The sequence below is a fragment of the Nyctibius grandis genome, chromosome 6, assembly GCF_013368605.1.
Source record: "Nyctibius grandis isolate bNycGra1 chromosome 6, bNycGra1.pri, whole genome shotgun sequence".
Lineage (NCBI taxonomy): Eukaryota > Metazoa > Chordata > Aves > Nyctibiiformes > Nyctibiidae > Nyctibius > Nyctibius grandis.
In genome coordinates, this window is record NC_090663.1 from 56760458 (window position 1) to 56785904 (window position 25447).

At 41.3% G+C, this 25447-nt stretch overlaps 1 protein-coding gene across 1 annotated transcript in view; it reads left to right on the forward strand.

Moving 5' to 3' along the window:
- Window positions 1-25447, forward strand: part of PDLIM5 (PDZ and LIM domain 5) — a 142358-nt gene that overhangs the window by 106511 nt on the left and 10400 nt on the right. The window contains exons 15-16 of the mRNA XM_068403186.1: window positions 4201-4388; window positions 20657-20831. Coding sequence (XP_068259287.1) covers window positions 4201-4388; window positions 20657-20831 — 363 coding nt within the window. The remainder of the gene's footprint in view (window positions 1-4200; window positions 4389-20656; window positions 20832-25447) is intronic.

Below are 25447 nucleotides of genomic sequence, written 5' to 3' on the forward strand. Positions count from 1 at the left end.
CCTAGAAAGTTCTTTATTTTCCATACATGCCTTTACTCTGATAGAATAGGGCTGCACTGTGTGGTAAGACTTGTTTTCCATGGAAATTCAGGAGAGTGTGTCATGTACGAGCTACCAGATGTCAAAGATAGAGAGGTGTCTTCAGCTTGCTTCTTTGCTGGACTTTTTTCTTGGACTGTATTTGCAATCTGTTTCCCTTGCAACCCACTTCCAGGATTATTTTGATTAATCTTCCCATAATTTATTAATTAAACATATAGTGGGTTTTCAGGACACAAGATCCTGAGTCAGTCAGGCTCACGTTCCACCGTTCCTTCATTCTTGCAGTGTTGAAACCCCTTGCCCAATTCTTGACAGCAGAGCATTCACATCTTGCAAGCAACATTGTTTTTCTGAAAATGGATGTGACTCTTAGTTGCATTAGTTTTTATCAAGGAAAACTTTCATTTTTGCTGTAAGTATTCATCAGGTGGAGAAGGAATCATTTAAGAGTTATGAAACAGAGTTAAAAGGTTAAAGCTAGAGTTAGAAGGTAGGGTTGTCATTAATAACAGTGCAAATGTTTTGACATCGAAATGTGCTTGACCTGAACCTGACCAATGAGTGTCATCAGGGAAGTCTGAGGAAGCTACTCATGCAGAACTTGGTAAACACATAAGGTTTATTGTTCCTCCTTCAGTTTTCTAGTGACGACACTGAAAAGCAGATGGGAGCTCTCTTCCATAACCTATTCATTTTCTTGAATTTCTGTATATATTTTTGTCTCTTCGAACCATGTATTTTCTAGGTAATGAATCTTGGGTCATCATTGTACGATATCCTAGTGAGTTACAGAATACTAATTGTGCGTGTTGTACAGCCACTTTGTAGAAGGTAAGTATCTGAAAAGATATGTAGCTATGTTTATAAAGATGGATAAAAATAATTGGAGTTTGAGTGTTTCTCAGTGTAGAAGAACATAAAGTAAAATGTTGAGGAATTAATTTTGAAACATGAATTTGAAGAAGTTTAGCACTTAAAAGGTTGGACATCTCCAGGGTGCAGCACTTCTTTGAGACAAAGATGGATCTATCTTTCTACAGAGAACACCGCACGTGCTCTCCCAGGCAACTGTGTGACTAGAGGCTGTAATTCAGGAAAACTAGTGCGTGCACTGTTTCCTGCAGTACACTGTGGGTGGGCAATATCACACTGGAGAGACTCGCCAAACTGCAGTAGCAGCCTGCCTGTTAAGTTAACAGGCTGTAGTGCTGGCTTGAGTTTATTCAACTCTTGCTTGAAAGAACCAGGCACAAAGTACAAATGGTGTCTGAGACCTGTCAGAATTTTTGCCCTGGGGCCAATGTGATCCCCTCTGTCAGAGTGATGGCTTCAAGCTTTACCCTTGGGACGCTTCTCTCCAGGATAGGCTGTGGGCACATAAAACACCAGAGGTGGTCAGAAATCACAGGTGGTTTTATAGCTGGGTTTATCATTGTCTTTTAGTTTGGGATTATTAGGATTCACCTTTCCAGTCTTTTAATTTCCTAAATGAAAGCCTAAGTGTCTCCAATAATCTGTTGCTTCGGGAACTAGCATGCCATGTCATGCACAAGCCTTGGCATTGAACCATGAAAATGGCAATGGTGGAAGTACAAATTGTCATTACAACTAGCCTTGTGGCTAGTGTCAGTGTACTTCCTTGCCTATACCTACTATAAGGCTGCAGTTTGCCAGCAGCACACCTCAGCCATTTCTACATTTTTCTATCCTCCTTCTGCCTTTGCTTGCCTCGCATCCATTTTTGCTTGTTAAATACCTCTTAAAAAAGAGGTAAAGACAGCTGCTGGCCTAGAAGGATTTTCTTATTTATGACATAAGATTTATATGATTTATATGTTCCAGACAAAGGCAGTAAAGAGGTGCTAGGCTTGATAAGTGATTTAACAAGTGATGATGAGTCTTTTGGATGGAGAAAGAAGAAACTTTCTTTTTTTCGGATTGTCTTCCTTTAGCCCACACTCGAGGCTAAACAGTAACAGTTTTTCTCTCACCCAATGTCCCTTTCCCCACTGAGGAAGGAAATTGGGAAAAGGAGGGAGACTCATGGGTTAAAGTTGAACAGATTTAATAAATTCAAGAAACCAATATCAACGATAACACAAAACACACAAAATGTACTTAGCTACAGAGTTGCAGCAGGTTGTTCCAGGAATACCAATTGTTGGGATTGAGAACAAGGGAGGCAAGAAGAGAGGAGAGCAAAACCAGCCTCACCTCTTCCCAGCAAGCCCTCCCTTTTGTGTTAGTCATATAGAATACACCTGTGGGCCAGCCAGGGTCAGCTGCCCTGGATTTATCTGCTAATGGCCCTGATCACCATGGCTGGCCACAAACTGAAAGAAAAATCTAACAGAAACTTGATTCTATAAATTTTTTATCCCATGAATCCAGGACAAGGACCAACAGTGTTTTGAAGAATTCTTGAATTTGTAATGGGCTCTGGCCTGGAGTGGGTTTGATGGGTTGCATGTCAAATGTACTCAACAGTATAGGAGGAGATTTCTGTGACACTGAAGTTTCAGCCACACACTTTTTTCATAGTGGAAACCAGTCCTAAAATACCTTGTCTTCAACTACTGAGCATGCTACTTAATGTCAGAGGCTGTCTTCCTGTCCTTTTTCTTTCAGTCTGCAACAGCATTTTATGCTGTGTATCTCCGCTGCCTCAAAATCTGTTGTTAAAAAGACTTGTATCCTAAGCCTTTAAGGAGTCTTAAAGTGTACCTTAAATGCCTCCACTTGCGCTATACAAATGTCTTTAATTATCCTTTAACATTTGAATGTAAGAGGATGCAAAGTCTCACTCTGTGCTTCACTGGGCTTGTGCATGCTGCATATAGGAAATCCATCAGTGTCAGTTTGGCACAGCTACCAAAATGCAGTAGCTGTTACTCGTTAAACTGAGCATTCAGATATGTTCTCTAAAATGTGAATCTTTTTTTATCCCTTACTCAGAAAAAGATTCTAAATACATCCGTTAACGCTGTAAATCTAGAGACAAAAAAATAATCAAGGTTATGAACTTGTGGTTTGGCCTCCTGGTATGTTCAAGCTCTTGCATGTCGTATGGCCAAGGCAATATTGTGCATATGCAATACTTGTAAAGTAAAAATAGCTCAAGGATACATGTGTGCTGTAAATTTGTTTTTCTTCGATAGAGGAAAGAACACAAGGCTTCTAATGTGTTAACTGATGGGTTTCCAGATTGCACAAAATATGTATTTGGAATTGTTTTGGCTATATTTCACAATGTTGTTGAGTTCATTTCCTGTTTTTGTGATCCTCTTGGTTTGCAAATGACCTTTATTAGCAATTACTCCTCTACTTTGGAGATTTTTAATGAAAATATTTGTTTTCGGCTTCCCAAAGGCAAATATCCATTATACAAATACTGTCACACTGCATAAAAGTTTTGTTGTGATAACTTTCTCATCTTGAACGGCCTCTGGAAATGAGAAATGAAAAGATTTTCTTGCTAGCAATGTAATTAGTGGCTACTATGCTCCATGCAAATTGTGATTAAGTGCAGTTTTCATTGTGTGTGTTTTTAAATAGCTAAAATAGTTCTGCTAACCTGTAAAATGTAAAAGCAGCTGTAAATTGCTCTAAAGAGGCAATATAAAATATTGTGCATGTTGTTTAATGAATAAATCAACTTACAGTTCTTTTAAAATGCTTAATCCTTTTGGGGAGCAGTGGTCCATAGAAGAAAATTTCATGTAATTAAGTCACTTTTAGACTGATCTTTTATTAAGACCTACAAGTATATTCTGACTATATGAGTATTTGCCTACTTTACAAGGAAAAAAAAAGTATTCAAAAAGTGTAGAGTGTACCAAATCTACAGTAAGTGTTCTACTTTAACCTGTATCATGCCAACACTTAATTTTTTTAAATGGAAATTGTGAAGGGATTTACTTGTCTGTATTGACTTTTGGGGAGAAATTACTCAAGTGTCCAGTTCTTAAAAAACAGCTTGAAAATGTAACTTCCACAGCATTGTCCTGGGGTGATCAGCCCAACGTCAATGATGACGGAGTAGTGGGTGTTGCTCTGTTGCACCAGGGTGCAGGGATGTCACTCCGCATCTCCGTTTCACAAATGCTCTTGTTCTAGCAAGAAATGCATTTTATTTTTTCCTCCCTCATTTCTGAACAGTGATTCCCTGGAGGCTACCCAGCCCGCTGCTTTTACAGCCGCCTCGGTGAGGAGCATGCCTGCCCGCCAAGAAAACACCGACATGAGACCTGCTCCCACCAGCACCATGTCTGCTGCTGCAGCCCTCAAGCCAACGGGACCTCCTGGTGCTGCCAAGTACTCAGGCTGGCAGCCTGCAAACCAAGCAGGTAACTTTCAGTGAGGCTTTTTCTTGTTCGCTTAAGGACCTTTGGATAGCTCAGGAAAATATACTTCACTGTGGGTGTCAAAATAACAGCCTTCAAATGGCTATTGTGTGTTTTGAGCACAAGCCAGTTTGTTTAGAAAAGAGAAGAAAAACGGATTTAGCAGTTTTAGTTAACCTGTAGCTCTTTGTAAGTAGCCTCATAGATGTAACTGGTTTCACAAACAAGCAAAATCAGATGTCTCTGACCTCTATTGAAAGCATATATACCAATCAAATATGTATATATGCCCCTCAGTTTCAACTTGGCACTTCCCATGTGACTGTAAATTCAACAGAGCAGATTTCGTGCTATTTCAGGGGTGGGAATATCAACAGACACATGTTTTCCAAGTAATCTTTTCTGAAGTAGATGCTAATTTAAAAAAAAAAAAAAAAACAACATTAGAGTGATTTTGTATCTGACATTTGTAGGGTTTATTTGAGCAGGGTGCTAGAGTGTTGCATAGGTTTGTGATATGGAGATTTGTTTAAAGGTGAGTTCTTGCAAGGACAATTTACACAGCTACAACCTTTGAATGTAGTTTGGTGATTCTCACCCCTTCAAACCTGCATCAAAATGTCTTATGTCTGGAAAGCATGCCATTTTCTTTATGAACACTCCTATGTTATAACCATATCTGTTATAACATGTAATATGTGTAACTGTGTACCTATATTTTTATAATATTACATGCAGTAATTTGGCGTAATCTTTTAATGTAACTCGTTTACTAAACCGAATCAGTCTTTGGTGCTGAACTAAACTTGAGTAGTAATTTCAAAGGATCTGGGAAATCTGAATTACTAATGAAGCTTTAACTGCAGATTCAAATTTTTTCTGTAAGAATGTGATGAATATTCTTGATTCTCTTTCTGACAGAATAATCTAAGATGCTAAATAGCCTTTTTTTTTTTTTTTTTTTTTTTGTTCTGCTGTTGGGGGTTTTCCCTCTCTAAAAGTATATACAATCCAGGAAAGGAACTACAGAGGCCCTGGCATAAAAATAAACATAAAATATATGGTGTTAATGCTGTGTGTTTTATAATAGCTTTGGCACATCTGGCTAAATTGCTGTTGTGCGCGGTGACAAATACATGTATTTTGTTTTGGATGTGCAGTTCTGCTAGCAAGCCTCAAGATGGCAATACACTGTCATTTCTATACTTCCCTGTCAAATATTGAGTATATTCTTAAGGACAAAGTAAAGACTTATTTAAATTTAGATCAGTTTTGTTTTACTAGCATTGTTTTACTTCTTTGAGTTAGATATCATTAGAGGAAAAAAAAACCCAACTCTTTTTAAAGTTAAATTTTTGGTAGCATGTGTGCTTTAGGCAAATGTTTGTGGGAATGTGATAATCTTGCGTTTTTGTAAGCGACTGATTGTGCTCCATGTTTGACATAACTCTCTGTCTTACCAAGTGATAAATTTACTTCACTTGCACAGAAACCACCTGTCAGCTTGGGGTTTTGGTAGTACCACACCCATTTTCAGTATGTTGGCAGGTGTTTCACTGCTAAATCCTACTTAGCATGCTTTAGTATTAATACAAGTCTAATGTTTGAAATAGACTTTTTTTTTTTTTAAATGATGGACACATGAAGGTGAAGGATTTAGAAGGATGAATTAAATTACACTTGATTCCATACTTCTCTGAAAATCTGTGCCCATGCTTTTGGATAATGTAAAAATCTCTTTTTTCACATTAGAAGTACCAAGTAGGTACGTGAAGGGGAAAGCCAGACAGAGAATTTTTGATTATTTTGTTCCAGAATAGCTTACAAAAAACTCATGAAATTCATACTGATAGGGAAGCTGGTGGAAGGCAATGGTCGTGAGGATGTCATCTCTGTGCTGCCTTGCTGTAGGGTCCTGAGATGTACTGCTTAACTTCCAAAGGAGCAAAGTCATTACTTTCTCCAAAAATATTGGGGGACCCAGAAATAAAAAATGTAGGAGAAAAAGGCATTGAAAACCCAAAGCTTCCTAAAATGGGAAAGTGCAGGGAGGAAAAGGCATCAGTGCGAATGGCAGCTGCCCAGGAATTAACAGGGGCAGGCGAAGGTACGATGTCGCAGCTGCCGGAGGAGCTTCATGTGGTGTTTGCATCTTGGGTGCACACAGAGCCGCGCACTTGCCATGGGAAGCCAGTCTGCGCTCATCCTCTGTTCGTAGAGCTGCTCACTGGAACGGTGAGGAAACATGGACCATTTGTAGATGTCAAAATGCTCTTGGGTTTTGTTCATCTTCTAAACTATCTGACTTCATCAATCTGAAGGCACCTTCATCTTACAGCAGTCTGCAAATGAGTGAAGATGTGACATACCTAGCGCGATTTCTGAGTTGAAAGAAAGTGTCTCATGATTTGATTGAAATTCCAACAGCTGCCAAGGGGCCAGAGGCTTGTTCAGACGTTATCTGACAGGTTTCACTGCTGGCCTACCCCTTAAACCTGCCCTAGGGTCACCTCTGGTTTTGTATGCCATGCATTTCCCAAGTCGTTCAAGAAGTCGGTAATGCAAAACTAGCAGATAGGAGAGACCCAAGTGTGGTTACAGCAGAGATGAGATCACCATCTTTTTCTCAGGCCTATATATTACAAAAAAGAACAAACCCAGAAGGTTTTGCTGTACCTGAGCTTACTCAATAAGGCTGAAATCAGCAGTCTGACAAGTAAAACTGTTTCAGTAGTTGAATATTTTGATAAAATTAGTCAGATGTTGAAGAAAAAGAAAGACTATCACCATTTCAGGGCATGTTTGGACTTCAGTCATTAATTGTACTGTTTGTTTGCAGTCTGTGAGCATAAAGTTTTCTTTAAAGTAAAATTGCCAGTGCTTCACAGGCCAAGCAAAATTTGGCTTCGCAGGGCATAAATTTTAAACAAACAAAAACCCTCCCTTTGAGTCTGATTCATTCATAGTTGAAGTCTAGCTTAGGAAATAATTGGATGGAAGACATAACCTTATGTAAATGTGTGTATCAGTTTGCTGTTAATAGCAGAAACTTATTTGGAGTACAGTTTTGTAACTCTAATAGCACTCACCCTTCTAATGAGTATTGTATATAACACCAAGTTGTTTCCATAGCAAAGCAGACATGTCACAGGATTTTGTTTGTGTCTGGGGAAGCTGTAATCTGCTGTTCGATGGTGTGGCCTGAATATTACTACTGATTTTATTTATTAAGATGTCTGACTTCACAGATAAGTCATTTGGTCAGACAGCATCTTTTAGTTTATTAGCTGTAATCTCCCTTCCTTGGGTGGACCACTGGAGAATACCCTTATTTTTTTTTATTAAAAGTAGCATGGTTTCTTTTTGGGGTTTTGGTTTAGGGTTTTGGATGTTTTGGGGTTTTTTTTGAGCTTGTGCAGAGATGCCTAAAGGGGGTTTTTGTTAGAACTGAGGTATGATCTCCATTGATCTCTATTTCATAACCTGGCAAGAAAAAGGTGTGTAGGAAAAAGATAAAACAAATGACTGAGACAGTGAACTTGGAGATGCTCCAGGCACTGTGTTTCTCTGTACAGAAGTCAGTCATGATCCAAGTGGTCTCACAGTGATAGCACCCTTGGAGCTGAACTGTCCTCATCTGCTGTTGGAGGGCAGTCATGGAGTACCCACAAACGCTACTACGCTAGTCATCCACTGTGAAGGTAGCAGAGGTTTTATCCCTTTCTGGAATAAAATTCTGATATTACAGGATTCCTCAGTGGTTTGGTAGAGGAAATGAGGGATGGCTGCCTCATGCTTACTCTTAAGGCATGGGTCAGAAGCTGGATAAGCAGGATAAAAGCCTGGTTTGTCAAACAAATGAACGAAAAAGGTCTGATCTCTGGTGCATTGGGTGCACAAGGAGTTGAAGATGGGGGGCAGGTGGGGTGTGCACACCATGCCGCCGAGGCATCTTCCTGGACAGAAGTTTCCAAATAATGCATTTTCTGTCGGCCTCTCTTGTCTGTATTGTTGATTTTTTCAGTTCTTGAAATAAGTCAAATTGTGGCTGTTTGTTACTGTGTGTTAAGTGTACAGTCTAGGATTTATAATAGTTCTCACTCATTTTTGTTGAGCTGTCATGTTCTGTTCACCCACCAGGGGGAGACGCTTTTTACAAGATTATATTCAATTTAAAAAAAAAAAAATTGCCCACAATATCCTAGCTACATCGCAGTGAGTTACCTTACTATTTGATAGCTAAATATTACCCTACACTTGTGTAGCATCGTTCACCCTCAAGGAACCGTACAGTCCCGGTACCATGTGCAAGCACACAAGGCACACACTGGAATGGCTTTCACCCACCACCTCCGTGCAGTCACTTCGGGGGTGAAACGTAACAGCTGCTTGTCAGCACGCTTTAACACTGCGCGGCATCTTGAAAGGAAGCGAATAGCACCGTGGCAAATTGAAACTGCTGGGACAATTTAAGGAAGTATAATTACCCAATAAATACAGTTACACAAACTGGAGTTTGGCCAGGAGATGAACTGTTCTCGCAGGAAGCGCAGCAGGATCTGCGATGGTCAGAACTTCCAACGTTACGTTTCTCACGCGAAACTGCCTCCTCTTTCCCAGCGTCTTCAAAACGCTGTTGTCAGAGGGCAAGCTGCTGGCTCAGTGGGGACCGGCGAGGCTGGGCGCCAGGCACAGCACTCCCCAGCACTGTGTCCTGCTTTCCCGTGCAGGAGCTGGGCAGGCAGCATCCTGCTCCACTCGCGGGGTTCCGGCGGGATTGCGGGGGTCCCATTGTGGGCTGGTACAGCTGGTGGCCAGAAACACTGGTTTGCTGCTTGGAGAGGAGCGTTTCATTGCAATTGATGGCCTTCATTACTCCTGGGCTTGGCAGCTGAGTACAAGGGTAGGATGGGGAGGGTTTGTGGTAGAAGTGTCCGAAGCTTGCAGTTTTAAGTGACCAGTTACTCGTGCGTGCCAATCTCCTTTTTCCTAGGATCTCTCTCAGCCTGATACCACTGGGATATATAATCCCCTTCCAGTAGAGCTGCTCGGGAATGTCAGCATATTCTGCAATACCCACAACTGTCAGTTGCCTAATCCTGAGCCAGCACATGTGTTAAGCACATGCTCCCTTCAGCAGAGGGAACACACTTGGAAGCTGACTGTAAGCATAGAAAAATTACTCCCCAGGCAACTTTGTTTGAAAAATTCTGCTATTTCCTCGCAGTGGTTTTTGTGTGTTTGGTAGACTTGCATTTACCATCTCTGGTGTTACCCTTAGTGTGCTGTCTCGTGCTTTTTTTTTCTATTTCCTATTCCCCTGATAATATTAGAACTTTAAAAGCAGAAGAAAATACAAGCCTGCTCCTAGATGTGATTTGACATCCTGTCCTGTATATACTGACAGTTTGAATCTTTGTCTCCTTCTTTGCAACTTATTCTGTAGGGGTTTGCTAAGGAAAAATGGGGTAAAAAATCCAGACCCTATCAGACTGGGAAGTTTGGCCATTAAGCTCAAACAGTATGAAGCTGGGGAGTGGGAGGGAGGCACCAAGACTTACTGTGCTGTCGCAAAATGCTTGTCCTGACAGTAAGACCTTGCTCAAGATCCATAAAGGGATGGACTGTGGCATTTCCTGTCCTTGTCACCTTTGTTTTTCTATGTGTCATTTGTAATTACCCCAGCCCCTGTCTCAGTTCTGTTGGCCTTACAGGCCACACTTACTGGGTAAGTTAAGTTGATAGCCCATTGGCTTTGGGAGTACTTTTGCATGGAAAAGGCAATGAAGCTATTGTGTCAGCATCGCCTTGTTCACGATGTTCTGCAATTTTGTTTTTAGGGCCATCTCATCCCAATTTGTTTCCTTTGTAGAACAGGAAATTAAAGGCAGGACTAATTATTATAGGAGTTCAAGGAGCGATGCGCCCGTTGAGGACCATAGTCTGAACTTGGGGAAGAAACGGGAGTAACATTACAAGTTGTTAGCAAATCCTTATATTGTTGGTAAGGCCTCTGCTAGAAACAGTCCCAAAACATAAACAGTTCCAATATTTTTCACTGAAAAAAATTGTTAACGATTGCTCCTCCACGATGCAATCACCATTCATAAAAACAGAAAGCCTTGTCCGTAAGTGGTATGATTGACAAGTCAAAACACAAAAGCTTCTTGATCCTGGTGTATGGACTGTTATTCTTATTAATTTTTCATCTAATCTAAATGATTATATCATCATGTGACAGCAAACCACGAGAATTTATTCTTACAAGTTAAGTAATGTGAAGTCGCTTAGCCAAGCAAAACCCATTGTGAAACCAGAGTAATTTATAAATGTCAGCCTTAATTTGATGGTAGTATGAAATTGTAACTGCTGCAGACATGGTGAAAAAATGAATAAGCTTCTAAACCTTGAATGTTTATGTTTAAGAAAGGGCGGATCATAGCAATGATGCAGAAATGTACCACCCACTTGTTGGAGGCAGAATGACTTGGTGTACCTCACTACAGGATTTACCAAACAGAAACTCAGCTTTCTGTTACAAATCTGACCTTTGACAATTTTCCTGTGATTTGATGTTCCTAAATTCATGTGCTATTGCAGCAAGCTGTGCACTTAAATTAATTGCATACATAAATCAGAGAGATGCATGTTCCTTTCTCTATTCATTTAAACAGAGGTGAAGATTTGTTTCTGTGTTTATTTCACACCCATTGAGTGGGAACTTTCACTGACTTGCAAAAATAGATGCTCGTCATCTTTGATTTCTTAAAAAGCAACTAGCCTGTTATCACAGACTGGCTTGCCAGATCAGTTCCCTTTCATTTGCTAGCGCCAGCTCAGAGTAGTGATGTGTCCTGTTCATTTGTACAAGTGTAGGACATCCAAAAATTATGCCTAATATTTGTTCAACAAATGAAAAGTCAATATTCCTCTGGTAAATTCATTCTTAGCACTCTTCAACATTAAACATCAGGTCCATGAACTGGCTGATAATCTGCGTGTGAGCAAGACTGGACAGTCATGCTCTCTGCAGGCATAGTCAAGCTGTCAAAGTCAAAACAGGAGCTAAAAGCAAGGGAGGCAAAATGTTATAGGCAGAAAGCTACCAAATGGGTTTCTAAACTGTCACTCCAGAGAAATGAAACACTATTGTACAGGTCTTCATTTTCTCTTTCTCCTTGAGGCGCGTTTTCGGTAAAAGCAACGCCAGTTGTGCCAAATTTGTGAGGGTATGTGATGTAACAAATCACAAGGAGGCAGGCTGAGCGAGCCAAACCCACCATACTCATTTTAATTAAGATCCTTTACAGCTAATTTAGCCGGAGCCTTTCCAGTTGAAAGGCCGGTTGCCAGCACAGGAACTAGACCCTCGAGTTGCAAGGGTTGTTGAAATTGGGCCGGGGTGGCACCTGTTGTAATTTTCCACGGGGAACATACCAGCCTTCACCGGCATTTAAAGACATGATAATGGTTTAATCCTTCCTGTTCTGCCTGTAATTGGGGGCCGGGGTTTAGCTCTGACTGCACTTCCATAGGAAACAAAAGGAGAACTGCTGAACACAGGGGTTTGGGGTTTTTGTGTGGTTTTTGGTCGTGGTTTTTTTTTTTTTTCTCCCCTCTTGTTCGTCCTGTAGCTTCCTCCATTGAACTTGTGAGATTTCACACAGGCCTGGGAGTGGATGGGGAGTTATATACGGCTAATGTGACGAGCTGACAGCCGAGCTTTTCAGGCACACTGCTTCATCCGGCCATCTGTTTGGTTTGGAGGGAAGGAACAGGAAGATTTCTTACTGTACAGATATATTAAGAAAACTCAGAAAATTGGACGTATGAAGCTTTGTATTTTCCATTTATAATACAGTAGTTTGATAGCAGCGTATAAATCACTGAGTTAGAACACTTTAAAACAAAGTTCTGGCACTCCCACCGCTTAAAGTAGCATTGTTATTTATAGATATTACATGAAGTCTGATGTTATGTTTAAGTGAGCGTTAAACAGTTCAGGCTGTTGTATTATTGCTACGCACCGGAGAACCTCTGTCAAAGTGACTTTGGCACCGCCACGTATCTGCCTTTCTCCCTTTGTCTTCCAAACCTTTCGCCAGTGTTTGCAGTTATCCATGTGCTCAGCGATGGAACAGCCTATTGTTAGTCTAACGAGGGCAAAGTCACACTGGGATTTTTGAAAAAGAAAAAAAAGCCAGTTCTTTACCTTGCCTAAAACTTTGTTAAATATTAAACTAGCCATACCAAGAAGTTTAGTGAAAGCAAACACTGAGGGTTTGCTAAACTTAAATCTTATAAAGTAGAAAGTTAATAGTTGGGTACAGAGTGTTTTCTGTTTTAGAACAGCCAGCTATGACAATACACAAGTGCAAATTAACAGTGCTTTAGAAGGTTTGATTAAAGAGAGTGAAGGTGAAGTGAAGCCTGCAAAACTCCAAAAGTTGGCCACAGAGATCTTTTCATGACTTGTGGAGAACCTGAACATCTCCGGCACTCAGGGTAGAATAGCTCCTGATGAGGTGTATAACTCTTATAAATTATAATTTGTTTCATTTATTTATTGTATTTACTTATAATTTATAATTCTCCAGAGCACCCACAGAAGTTGCTGCATCCTGTCCCATTTCATGCAACAAAGGTGGCACCCAGAAAATATGTGGTGAGATAGTGTCATGAGGCAGCTGGAGTTGGTTCCTTTTCCCTCCCCACTCGGCCATCATTCGCAATTAAAAATGTGTGTGCACCTTGCCAGATCTCGGGTATCAGAGCAACTCCCCAGCGCTCTTTGAGAACAGAGCTGCTGATGGTATCCAAAATCATATAGGTAAAATGTAAAAAGCAAAGCATAAAGCACAAACTACAGGAGGGATCAAACTGATTGCCAAGAGTCGAGAGGTCTTTGCTTGGATTGAGCATAGTAATTTGTACCTACCTTGTTATTACTGGTGTGCCCTGGTAAAAATCTTCTCATTGCACGGAAAAATACCTGCATAAGTTTTCAGGGCCTGATGTTTTTCTTCAAATCACGTGGATGTGTTTCAGTCTGAAAGGTTTCCAAGGGAATAGGGAAGAGAAATGAGAAGAGGATGTGGGAACTCTGAGAGTGTCCCATTCCTCTCTGCTTGCAGAAGAAACATCTTGTCCAGCACAGGAGTTAATTTGCTGCTTAAGTAGAAGGGACAGTTAGGAAACATCAATGTTCATTCTAAACAAGAAAAAAGACCTAATATTTGAAATTCTGTAGCTACAAGAGTTGGAATATGGAATATGGTTGGAAAAAAATACTGAGAATTCATATAGATTTTAAGTAGGGAACTAATAGTGTTTTTTTTAAAAAAAAAAACAACAACAACAACAAAAAAACAAAACAAAAAACAACCCAAACCAACCAAACAAAACCACAAAAATACCACCACCAACAAAAAAATGCTGTGTGGGTTGCACTGGAAGTAATGAGCCTTTGATAAAATTACTGGAGTGTTAAAGGCATGTTTCTGGCCTACAGAAAGACACAAGTGGGCAATAAAAGCTGTCCTCAGGCTGGTGTTCAGATGGGAATGAGGAAGATAAAAGACTGAGGCAAATCAAGCAGTGAGAAAGGGAGAATGATCTATGGTGAAAAAAAATTTAGTAGAACAACTGTAGAAAGTGTACAAAGAAACCAGTATAATAAATGTGGTGAAATAGATATTACTGTACTTTACTGGTGTATTTTCTTTAATAAGAGTATGGATCTAAAGGCAGACTGACTCCTCTTCTTCAGGATGAAAAATCTGAACTGAAAGAAACTTGAGTCTGCTTTAGAACAGGAATAGAGGGGAATAATACTGTGCAAGACCAATGAGGTTTTAACATGAATACCAGCAAAGAGAAAAACACCTCTTGAGAGAATGCTGTGGGGACAAATTGTAAGCATGGGCAGGGAGCTTCCTGGCTTCACACTGGCCCTGAGAGATGGAAGAAGAGAGCATTTAATAAAATGCTTTAAGGTCTTGCTTTTCAAGGATTTTTGAGCAGAAGGCAACCTTTTCTGTCTTAGTTCTCAGCTGCTGATGGCATCTGCAGTTATCAATTAGATATTGTTCCCATCATAGTAGAACAAATAGTGACATAAATTTACAAATGACAGGCAAAAAGCCTTTTAGAACTTAGTTTTTGTCCAGTATCCAAAAATATTCTGGCAAATATAGAAGTATCTGAAGGCTTAGGGCTTATTTGTTATTCCCCTTATTCTGTTTGCATTGTGGCTGTGGTCCCATGGGAGTCCTGCATCTGCTGGAGGTCTGGGAGTTGAACTTGGGTTCACCGATTTCAGTGGAAGTGGAGTGGGTCCATTTGCCTTCGCTGGTTCTCAACACTAAATGCTCGTCTTGTTTCTGCTTAGGGCACACCTCTTGCTTAACACAGTACTAATTTCTGTGGTCTATAGTATGGTTTGTCTAAAAGAGAATTTTTGTTTTAACATAGGGTCATTAATAGACCGAAGTTATTTCCCAGACTGATGGACTATCTCCTTCTCTCCTTTTTTAGTGCTTTGAATAACTCAGAAATGACTGATTTGTCTAACTTTGAGAGAAAGTTTATGTAGAGAAATCCTGCTCTGGCCAGTAGTAACTTTAAAGTTGGGTAGCGTTCAGAAAAGAATCATTCATAAAACCAGCATTAATGAAAGCTGTAACGAGACCAAAGAAAAGGGAATAATTGTGGTGTTTGTACTTTTTTTTTTTCCCTTTAAGCAAGCAGAAGGACTTTTTTCAACTACACAGTGCAAACAAGAGCTAGCTGATGTGTCTGAATGGGCTTTGGGATTCAGCAGATAACTCAAACAGAAATTAGCAATATACTAGAAGCTGCGCTGCAATTTGATTTATGGCAAAAGCAGTCTTCAAACAGATTTGGGTTTAGTGTGTATTTTTGTCTTCTCATGAAATGGGACATGAAAATTAGAAGGCCATGTGTGATGACAGAGGAGGAAAGTGCTATTAATCAAAAGCACTTTTGTTCATGTCTTCAAAGCTTTTCTGCCACCTTTTCCATTTTTATCTGTTCCTATGTTTTCAGTTTAGCAGACATGTATAATCTAAAATGAACTATGGTAGCAGAGTGACTTGTTCAAGATCAAGTACTTTTATTCCTAAATACTTTCTACTCAGGAATGCTGAATGTTTCTAGAATCAAGATGTTATTTTTTTTCAAGATATTGCAAAATAATTAGTTATACATTAAATATAATCAGTAGACTTGTATTTTTAAAAAAAAACAACAAAAACACAAAAAAAACCCTGATGAACTGGTATACTTTTTGCTACTTCAGATAATGAAAAGGATCCAAAAATATGTCAGTCTTGAAATTACCTGATTGGAGAAAATTTTATGAACCAGCCAGTTAAATAAAAAAAGATGTATGACTATATTGCTTTTTAAATACAGAGAAAGAGTAAGCAAAAGTAGGTATTGAGCCTCTATCAGAGGATTAACACCAATCACAGAATCACAGAATGTTAGGGATTGGAAGGGACCTCGAAAGATCATCTAGTCCAATCCCCCTGCCGGAGCAGGATTACCTAGACCATATCACACAGGAACGCGTCCAGGCGGGTTTTGAATGTCTCCAGAGAAGGAGACTCCACAACCTCTCTGGGCAGCCTGTTCCAGTGTTCAGTCACCCTTACCGTAAAGAAGTTTTTCCTCATATTTAAGTGGAACCTCCTGTGTTCCAGCTTGCACCCATTGCCCCTTGTCCTGTCAAGGGATGTCACTGAGAAGAGCCTGGCTCCATCCTCATGACACTTGCCCTTTACATATTTATAAACATTAATGAGGTCACCCCTCAGTCTCCTCTTCTCCAAGCTAAAGAGACCCAGTTCCCTCAGCCTCTCCTCATAAGGGAGATGTTCCACTCCCTTAATCATCTTCGTGGCTCTGCGCTGGACTCTCTCTAGCAGTTCCCTGTCCTTCTTGAACTGAGGGGCCCAGAACTGGACACAATACTCCAGATGCAGCCTCACCAGGGCAGAGTAGAGGGGGAGGAGAACCTCTCTCGACCTGCTGACCACACCCCTTCTAATACACCCCAGGATGCCATTGGCCTTCTTGGCCACAAGGGCACACTGCTGGCTCATGGTCATCCTGTTGTCCACTAGGACCCCCAGGTCCCTTTCCCCTACGCTGGTCTCCAACAGGTCTGCCCCCAACTTGTACTGGTACATGGGGTTGTTCTTGCCCAGATGCAGGACTCTACACTTGCCCTTGTTATATTTCATTAAATTTCTCCCCGCCCAACTCTCCAGCCTGTCCAGGTCCCTCTGAATGGCTGCGCAGCCTTCCGGCATCTCAGCCACTCCTCCCAGTTTTGTGTCATCAGTAAACTTGCTGACAGCGCACTCTATTCCCTCATCCAAGTCATTAATGAATATATTGAATAGAACTGGTCCCAGAACCGACCCTTGCGGGACTCCACTAGACACAGACCTCCAACTGGACTCTGTCCCATTGACCACCACTCTCTGACTTCTTTCCTTCAGCCAGTTCACAATCCACCTCACTACCCGATCATCCAGACCACACTTCCCCAGTTTAGCTGCAAGGATGCTGTGGGAGACCGTGTCAAACGCTTTACTGAAATCGAGATAGACCACATCCACAGCTTTACCATCATCTATCCACTGGGTAACATCCTCATAAAAGGCTATCAAGTTGGTTGAGCATGACTTCCCGTTGGTGAAGCCATGCTGAGTGCCCCTAATGATCCCCCTATCCTTGATGTGCCTAGAGACAGCACCAAGAACAAGTTGTTCCATCACCTTTCCGGGGATGGAGGTGAGGCTGACCGGTCTATAGTTCCCCGGGTCCTCCTTCTTGCCCTTTTTGAAGACTGGAGTGACATTGGCTTTCCTCCAGTCCTCAGGCACCTCTCCCGTTGCCCACGACTTAGCAAAGATGATGGAGAGTGGCCTAGCAATGACTTCCGCCAGCTCCCTCAGCACCCACGGGTGCATCCCATCAGGGCCCATGGATTTATGGACGTCCAGGTTGCTTAATTGGTCCCTGACCCAGCCCTCATCAACCAAGACAGATTCCTCCTCTATCCTGACTTCTTCTGGGGCCACAGGGGTCCGGGGCTCCTCAGGACAGCCTCCAGCAGTATAGACAGAGGCAAAGAAGGCATTCAGTAACTCCGCCTTCTTTTTATCCTCTGTCTCCAGGACCCCCACCTCATTCATCAGTGGGCCTACATTGCCTCTAGTGTGGGTTTTAGCTGCAATGTATTTGAAGAAGCCCTTTCTGTTGTCCTTGACCTCTCTTGCCAGGTTTAATTCCAAGGAGGCCTTAGCTTTCCTAGTTGCCTCCCTACATCCTCTGACAACAGACTTATATTCCTCCCAAGTGGCCAGCCCCTCCTTCCACGATCTGTACACCCTCTTCTTCCACTTGAGTTTGCCCAGCAGTTCCCTGTTCAACCATGCAGGTCTCCTGCTACCCTTCCTTGACTTCCTACCTGTTGGGATGCTCTGATCTTGAGCTCGGAAGAAGCAGTCCTTGAATGCTAACCAACTATCTTGGGCCCCCTTACCTTCTAGTACCCTGTCCCATGGGATTTCCCCTAGCAATTGCTTGAAAAGGCCAAAGTTGGCCCTCCTGAAGTGCAGGGTTGTGATTCTGCTAGCTATTCTGTTCCTGCCACATGAGATCCTGAACTCTACCATCTCATGGTCACTACAACCAAGGCTGCCCTCAACCTTCACCTCTTCAACCAGACCCTCCTTGTTAGTGAGGATAAGATCCAGCAGTGCTCCTCTCCTAGTTGGCTCATCCACCATTTGCATCAGAAAGTTATCATCAACGCACTGGAGGAACCTCCTGGACTGGGGATGGCTGGCTGAGTAGGCCTCCCAGCAAATATCAGGGTAGTTGAAATCCCCCACGACAACCAGACCCTGTAATTGCGAGACTGCTCTCAGCTGCCTGTGGAAGGCCTCATCACCCTCCTCATCCTGATCTGGTGGCCTGTAATAGACACCCACAACAGTATCACCCCTGCCAGCCTGCCCCTTAATTCGCACCCACAAACTCTCAGCTCGCTCCTGATCCGCCCCTGGACAGAACTCAATACATTCTAGCTGCTTACTCACATAAAGAGCAACTCCACCACCTCTCCTTAGCGGCCTGTCTTTCCTGAACAGGACATAGCCATCCATTACCACATTCCAGTCATGCGAGGCATCCCACCAAGTCTCTGTAATTGCCACTAGATCATAGCCCCCCGACCGAACACGGATTTCTAACTCCTCCTGTTTATTCCCCATGCTGCGTGCATTGGTGTACAGGCATTTCAGGGAGCGAGCTGGGCACACCGATTTCACCCCAGGGGGATGGGGGGCCTCCTGGTCTACCTCAACACTAGAGCGTTGCCCCAGTGGTGCAAGCCCAGCTACCACCCCATCCCCCTTCGAATCTAGTTTAAAGCTCTCCGAATGAGCCCTGCTAATTCCTGTCCCAGAACCCCTTTGCCCCTACGACATAAACCTTTCCCATGTATCACTGTCACGCCTGTTGTCTTATAAAACCAGCCATTATCAAAGAACCCAAAGCCCTGCCTGTAGCACCAGTCTCGTAGCCAGGCATTAATAGAGAGAATCCTACTATTCCATCCCACGTCATCACCTGAAAATAAGCATAATTATAGTACAAAAGTATTGGTGTTAAAAAGGATTTCTCTTCCAGCTGCGTTGCCTTAGCCTACAAATACAGACGAGTAGAGGGGGGTTTTGTTAACTAAAGTTCACTGTATTGTTTTGATTAGGCTGTGTAGTGTGTGGCTATCTTTCTTCTGTAAATAGCAAGGAATTGGCATTTCTGTTGAATTTTCTGTGTATTCACTGTTGCTTAAATTTATCTTCTTTGTGAATTAGTATGCCACTTGCATTTGAGCAGGGAATGCAATGTTTTACCTGAAAGGTATTTGCGACTTTTCTGTAGGGCAGAGGCTGATCAGCATTGCATTAAGGGAGATAATGATAAAGAATTTTTCATCTTTTCCCTGGAAGATGATATGAAAGATGCGAGAGGAAGACTAGCACAAACATTAACAGCTCCACAAACTAGTTTTTTTTGCAAAGCTACAGACTGATGCCCTGAGCTTGTGTTGGAGAGCTGCATCATTGCAACAGAAGCATCATCCTATGCTGTCTGACGTCTCCTGTCATTGCTTGGTTGTTTCTTTCTGAGCTTCCACTCAGATCTTGATTTTACTTTTTGATTTACAAGGTTTAGTACAGCTGCACTAAAGCCAGGACACTGAGTAAACACTCACAGTTTCTCTTGCCTGTGGTTACAAACAAAAGGCTATGGAAATGTGGCGGGTTTTAGCGTACTTGAAAAAGAAAAAGAATTCTCCACTTGACAGGAATAACTGCTCCCATAAACTCGTGTTGCTGCAGCTTGTACGTTACCAAGGTACATATATCAATAGAGGAGAAAGAAAAGCAGGGGACTGTTTGTTTCTTCATTACCCTTGGCAACAGCATAATCTGTGCCTTTCATGTTTGTAAATGCATTTTTCATACTCCGTAAAAGCTTATGTCTATTCTACGACTCTAAAAACCTGAGCACAAATGGGAGTGTGTGGATGTATACATTTCTGAAAGCATGAGGTTCTTATTTCAGTGTCATAACTTTCACAAAGAGGATGTGAACGTGGCCTTTGGAGAGCTTCAGATTGGCAGTTTCTAGTGATCTAGACTAGTGTTTAAATTTGATTTAGAAATATGTTTTCCTTATACAGTACTGTATTTTAAGTTCCTGTACATGTTGTATTGAATGCGTACTCTTGTTTAACCTGTTAGTAATGACATATGATCTATTGCACTCACTGTAAAATGTTTTGAGTAGGTATGTCATATTCTCCTGTCTCTGTTCGTGCACTGATATTCTTGGCTTCAGCTTTTGTATCTAAAGCAAAATAATGCCTTCACAGGTTGTATATTCTTTTGCCTAACTTCTTTAGTATGTTGAAATTTGTCCACTACTTCTACAAGTTAGCCAAAACAATTCTGTGTTATTTCACAGACATTTCAGAAAGTAGGTAGGACTTACTTGGTTGGGGAGGAGGGGAAAATAAGTGCTTTTTAGTTTGTTCCTTTAAGTAGGCAGGTGTACACTGGACAAAGATGTTAGGCAAATGTTGCCAGTTGCTTGTATATCAAAATAATTCACTTGGTACTGAAAGGATGGTCTTCTAAATACTTTTGGCACTCTTTCTCCAGCTCCTGCCACTGGATGGACATCAAACAGTATTAAACCACCTGGAACAACTGACCCAAGTGAAAAATTTGTGACAGCACCTCAGCTAAATGAGCAAGACACGTTGGTTCAGAGGGCAGAGCATATTCCTGCGGGAAAACGTACTCCCATGTGTGCGCACTGTAATCAAGTCATTAGGTTTGTATCTATTCATCCTGCAGGCTCTCTGACATCAGGGCTTTGTTTTGCTTTCGTGGCTTTTTATTCCTTAGTCACAAGTGTTTTAAGGTTCCATTTCAATAATGCAGAACACTGTTTTCATGCATGGTTTATCTAACAAAACTGAGAATGAGAGTAATAATGGAGGAAAACATTGTGAACTGCTAACAGTCACAGCCTTGCAACCTGTTTTACAGAGAAACAGAAAGCTGGGTGGAGTAGAGCAAAAGTAAAACCAAAGAAAAGTAAGCAAGTTAGTTTTCACTTATACACCCATTCCAATAAAATTGAGAAGATTAGCTAACTGGAAACTAATGAGAGAGTTTAGTCTTCTGCATACTAACTTGTCACAAATGTTGATTTATAAACCAGAATTTCTAACTGAAAAGAAGAAAAATAGCAGGCTTTATCCATACAAGAAAAGCAAGGAACAGAGGCTTAACAATTGCTAGGACTGGATTAATAATGATTTCCTGCAATGTTAGATTTCAGGCTCTTTGGTGGGCTCTCTGGCCTTTGGGTATTATGGTATCTAGTGTGCTTGACTTGTATGACATGGGTATAAAAGATTAAGCAACACAAAAATGAGTTTGCCAAATGAGATTAAGTTAAACAAATTCTGCTGAGCCCCTAAGATATCCTATCGTTAGCCAGAATTTCATATGGAGGAAGAATTGAATCTGGATTGCATTGTTCAGTCAGTGATTTCCATCAATTAGTCATGATTGGCTCATCCAGGGAACTGAAATCACTTTTCGTGTGAATGTGCAAATCGTCCTGATTTTAATCTACCTTGCATTTTATTTCTTCCATAAAATAGAGATTTCCTGGGATTATTGGAAGAATTCTTTTAAAATGTTTTCTTGCTTGTTCAGTTATCTATGTTGTTGAATTACAAGTAATGCATTGTAATATTTCTTTTTTATTTGTCTATGTCCCATGTTTTCAGTGAACAAAACAGGAGAGCCTGCACTATGTTTCACTACAGTTAAAGAAAGAGACTTGTTTGATTAGAAAAGTGAGTTCTGGAAAATTAGGAGCTCTATGAACTGTATAAATTTAATTCAGAATAATAGAAAAATCAACCTTTCTACTCTGGCATTTTACAGCCTCTTGAGCCCCGTCTTGGATTGTGCATCAGAAGATGCAGCTAACTCAAGTCACTTGATCTCTAGGGATGAATTGAGTCCAGCTTGCTTACTTCCATTAGATTTCCATTCTGATAATTCACTACCAGTTCAGTTAACATCGAGTTAATTTTAGAGGACTGTGATGTTGTGGAGAAGTTTCTCCTACTTCTGTTGTATATGTTAAGGTAGTAAAACTATATAATCTGAATCCCCTTGAAGCCATAGAAAAAGCTTACACAAATTCCCAACATAGGTGTACATCTTTTCTAATCCAGATTTTTTGCTTCATGGTAAAATGGAAGATTAATATCAAAAAGGTCTACACAGTTTTTGGATGAGATTCATCTGAATTCATTGAACAGCTTGGCCCGTATAATCACCATGTCTGTCTTTATTATTCTGACTTTTTTGGTCCCTGGGCAATGGAGAGCTTTGGATTTGTGTCTAGTAAGTAACATGCAAGCAACCATGCATCTTCCTTTTTGTTACCATCATTTCAATTTAAAAATTAATACGAACGTAGCAAATCCACTGTATACTGCACCTCTCATGCAAGAAACTTCAGCACCTTTTAAGGCACCTGTGGTTTAGCAGGGTTCACTGGTGCTCTGTGCCATGGGGTCTCACAGCACAGTCTGTAGATCACTCCTCAGCAGCCAGCCTCTCCTCTCGGCCCTTAAATCACTTGCTGCTTCTCCCTGATCACCATTAAAAAGGAGATGAGCTGCCCCCCTGTAAATAGGGGAGTGTATTGGTCCATGGAACAACCTTTGCTCCTTAGTGGCTGCATGAGGAGAAGCTGTGGAGCCCAACTTGACAGTACTTAGGCCATTATCGCCTATTGTAAGTGACACCTCTTCATGAATAGTAACTGATACCCACCTCTAACTTCTTTGTAATTTGGTGGTGGTATTTAAATCCTTACATTTCTTCATATGTTAAATGCCACCTCAATTATTAAAAGGAAGCATTGTTTCATTTGAGGACAAGTTGATGTTCATTAATCAATGCCAAATATGCCTGGTGTTCACAACATACAGTGGTTTTGAAAGATGCAATGGCATTTTGAATTCAAGTTTTAGCATAATTACAGTTCATGCCCTTAGGGGTAGCATTACCTATGAAAAGGTAGGAGGAGGATCAAGTGACAGCGCATTGTACATCTGTTTTGAAGCCAAAATGCGCTGTGGAGTTGGTTACTTTACACTCAGGCATAGAATAACCATGGCTGGTTGAGCCAAAACCATTTCTTAGAGACATCCTATAACTTTTTAATATATCTTTAATTATTCATACCACAATTGTCTGAAGATTCCAGTTTTTTGCAAGGCTTTGTTAAGTAAGCTTTTCTTTCCACGTCTGAAAGAATCGAAGTTGGAGGCAAATTAAATTTCCCATGATCTACTTGCTGAGACAGTCTGACAAACTTCTGACATTTTCTGATGAAGGCTTCTTGTTCCCAGGCAGTCTCGCGGGGTGCCGCAGTGCAGAGTTGGCTCTCCCTTTGAAGTCCGCATGTCTTTTCACTGGATCTACATTCAGAACGTACTCTTTGACGTGTCTGCTTGTGAATGATGATTTGGTTTTGTCACCTTTTCATACAGCTTAATTATTTTAAAGGCACAAGGGAGGAGGTACAAACAGTGCTTCCCTTCAGCATCTCCTATACAGAAATTATATATTGTGCCATTTTCAAGTGAGGAGAAAAAGAAACTTCCCACAGTGTAGACTGCTGTATGGTTAACTGTAAAGTGGTTAGCCTGCTTAGCACATGTGGAAGTCCTTTTGATCTCTCTACCATAAAATTTCAGTTCTAGCTTGCTATCATAATAAAAGCCACATGAGAAGCTAGATTATTGGCATACTAATACATCATGACCGTACTGATGAAGTTATATTTAGTTACAAGTGTAAAGATGGTGAAATTACACTTATATTCCCAGTATGTTATTTAGGTCTCCTTCCAATTTGCACCTGTATCATTGCTACATGCAGGACTCAGATGTTTTAGGTGGCTACCTGGTGTATGTACCTGGTGATCCTTTGGGGCATAAGATTCTGTAAATAATGTCGTAAATACATCAGAATCTCTTTTTTAAAAAAAAATAAAAATTATTACGCCTGTTTGCCTCCATCTGTGAGTTTTGTTCACATAATCTAGATGGTGGTGCCAGAAATTTGTTCAGAAATGCTTAGCACGTCAGAGTAGCCTGGGATAGAGGCGCATTCACAGCTAACTGTTGCCAGTTGGATCATCCCATATCTTTGGATGGAAGGAACATCAGTTTTTAGCACCACCTTTAAAAATATGTTCTAGTTGACAGAGGCATGTGGGGTTTTTTATTGTTTTTTGTTTTTAAATGAGGAAGGAAGGATGAAGCCTTCTGCAGCCGTCTTCCTAGCATTTCATGCCCTAGCTATTTCCCATCAGGTTGTGTGAGTGTGGGCATGCGGCCCCCTTACTCAAATTGGGGCTTTAAACTCCTTTTCAAATTAATACAGCAAATAAATACCTTTGTTGCTGGAAGCTATCGTTTCGATCGCAAAATTATGCAGAGACCAGGAACACCTCCAAGTTCTGAATATCATGTTTTAGTGTATTTTATGTGGCAGGTGTTTATTTTTTTTTTTCTTTCTTCCACGTGCTTTGGGGCAGCTTTTAAGTCACTGGTATCATTAAGCTGCAGCGTCAGCTTGACATGTTTAAACTACGGCCTGATTAAAAGTAAAATTGTATTTAGAAAGCGTTCTTCTGGACACGTGTGCGCAGGGAGTCAGCCCGCTAATGGAACACCTCAGAGACATTGTGCAGGGCACGGCCACAGCTGTCTGGGGACTTTGGGAAAGAAACTCCATAGATGCACTCCCAGGCTGTTCGTCATCCATCTGGGTTCCTGCGTGCTGTCCTGAATGGCTAACCTCAACATGTCAGAGCTGTAAACTCTGGAGAGCTAAATGCAGCAGATGTTGTAAAAATTCCTTCCCCTCCCGTCGCTAGCGTACTTGCTTTCCATTGAAGAACTAACTGAGCCTATCGTTTCGGTGCAGATGGCCAGAAACTCAATCCTACCTGGAGCCAGGAGAGCCTCTTCGGTGTCAGCCCCGTGTTAATGAGTCTGTTAAATTAGCGTGTGCTGACATGGCGCACTGAGAGCACTTTGTTGTACATAAGGGCTTGTATTGTTTGATCAGTACATAACTGAAAGGGCATTGATGTAAAAAGGTGCTTGTAGGGCGGCGGGAGGGTATCGGGTTAGGTCAGTGTTTGCACTGCTCAGGCATCCGCTGGGAGCAGGGGGCCAGAGAGCTGCGCTCGACCCCAGCTCCCTCCTTAAAGGGCTACAGGCTGCTCTCCAGGAGCCCTTTTTCACTGCTTTCTTTCCGATAATCAGAGGTGAGTAGAAGAAACTGTTGCAGATTAAATATGTTCATCATCTCAGAAGGTGTGTGAGTTGTCCTAGATCT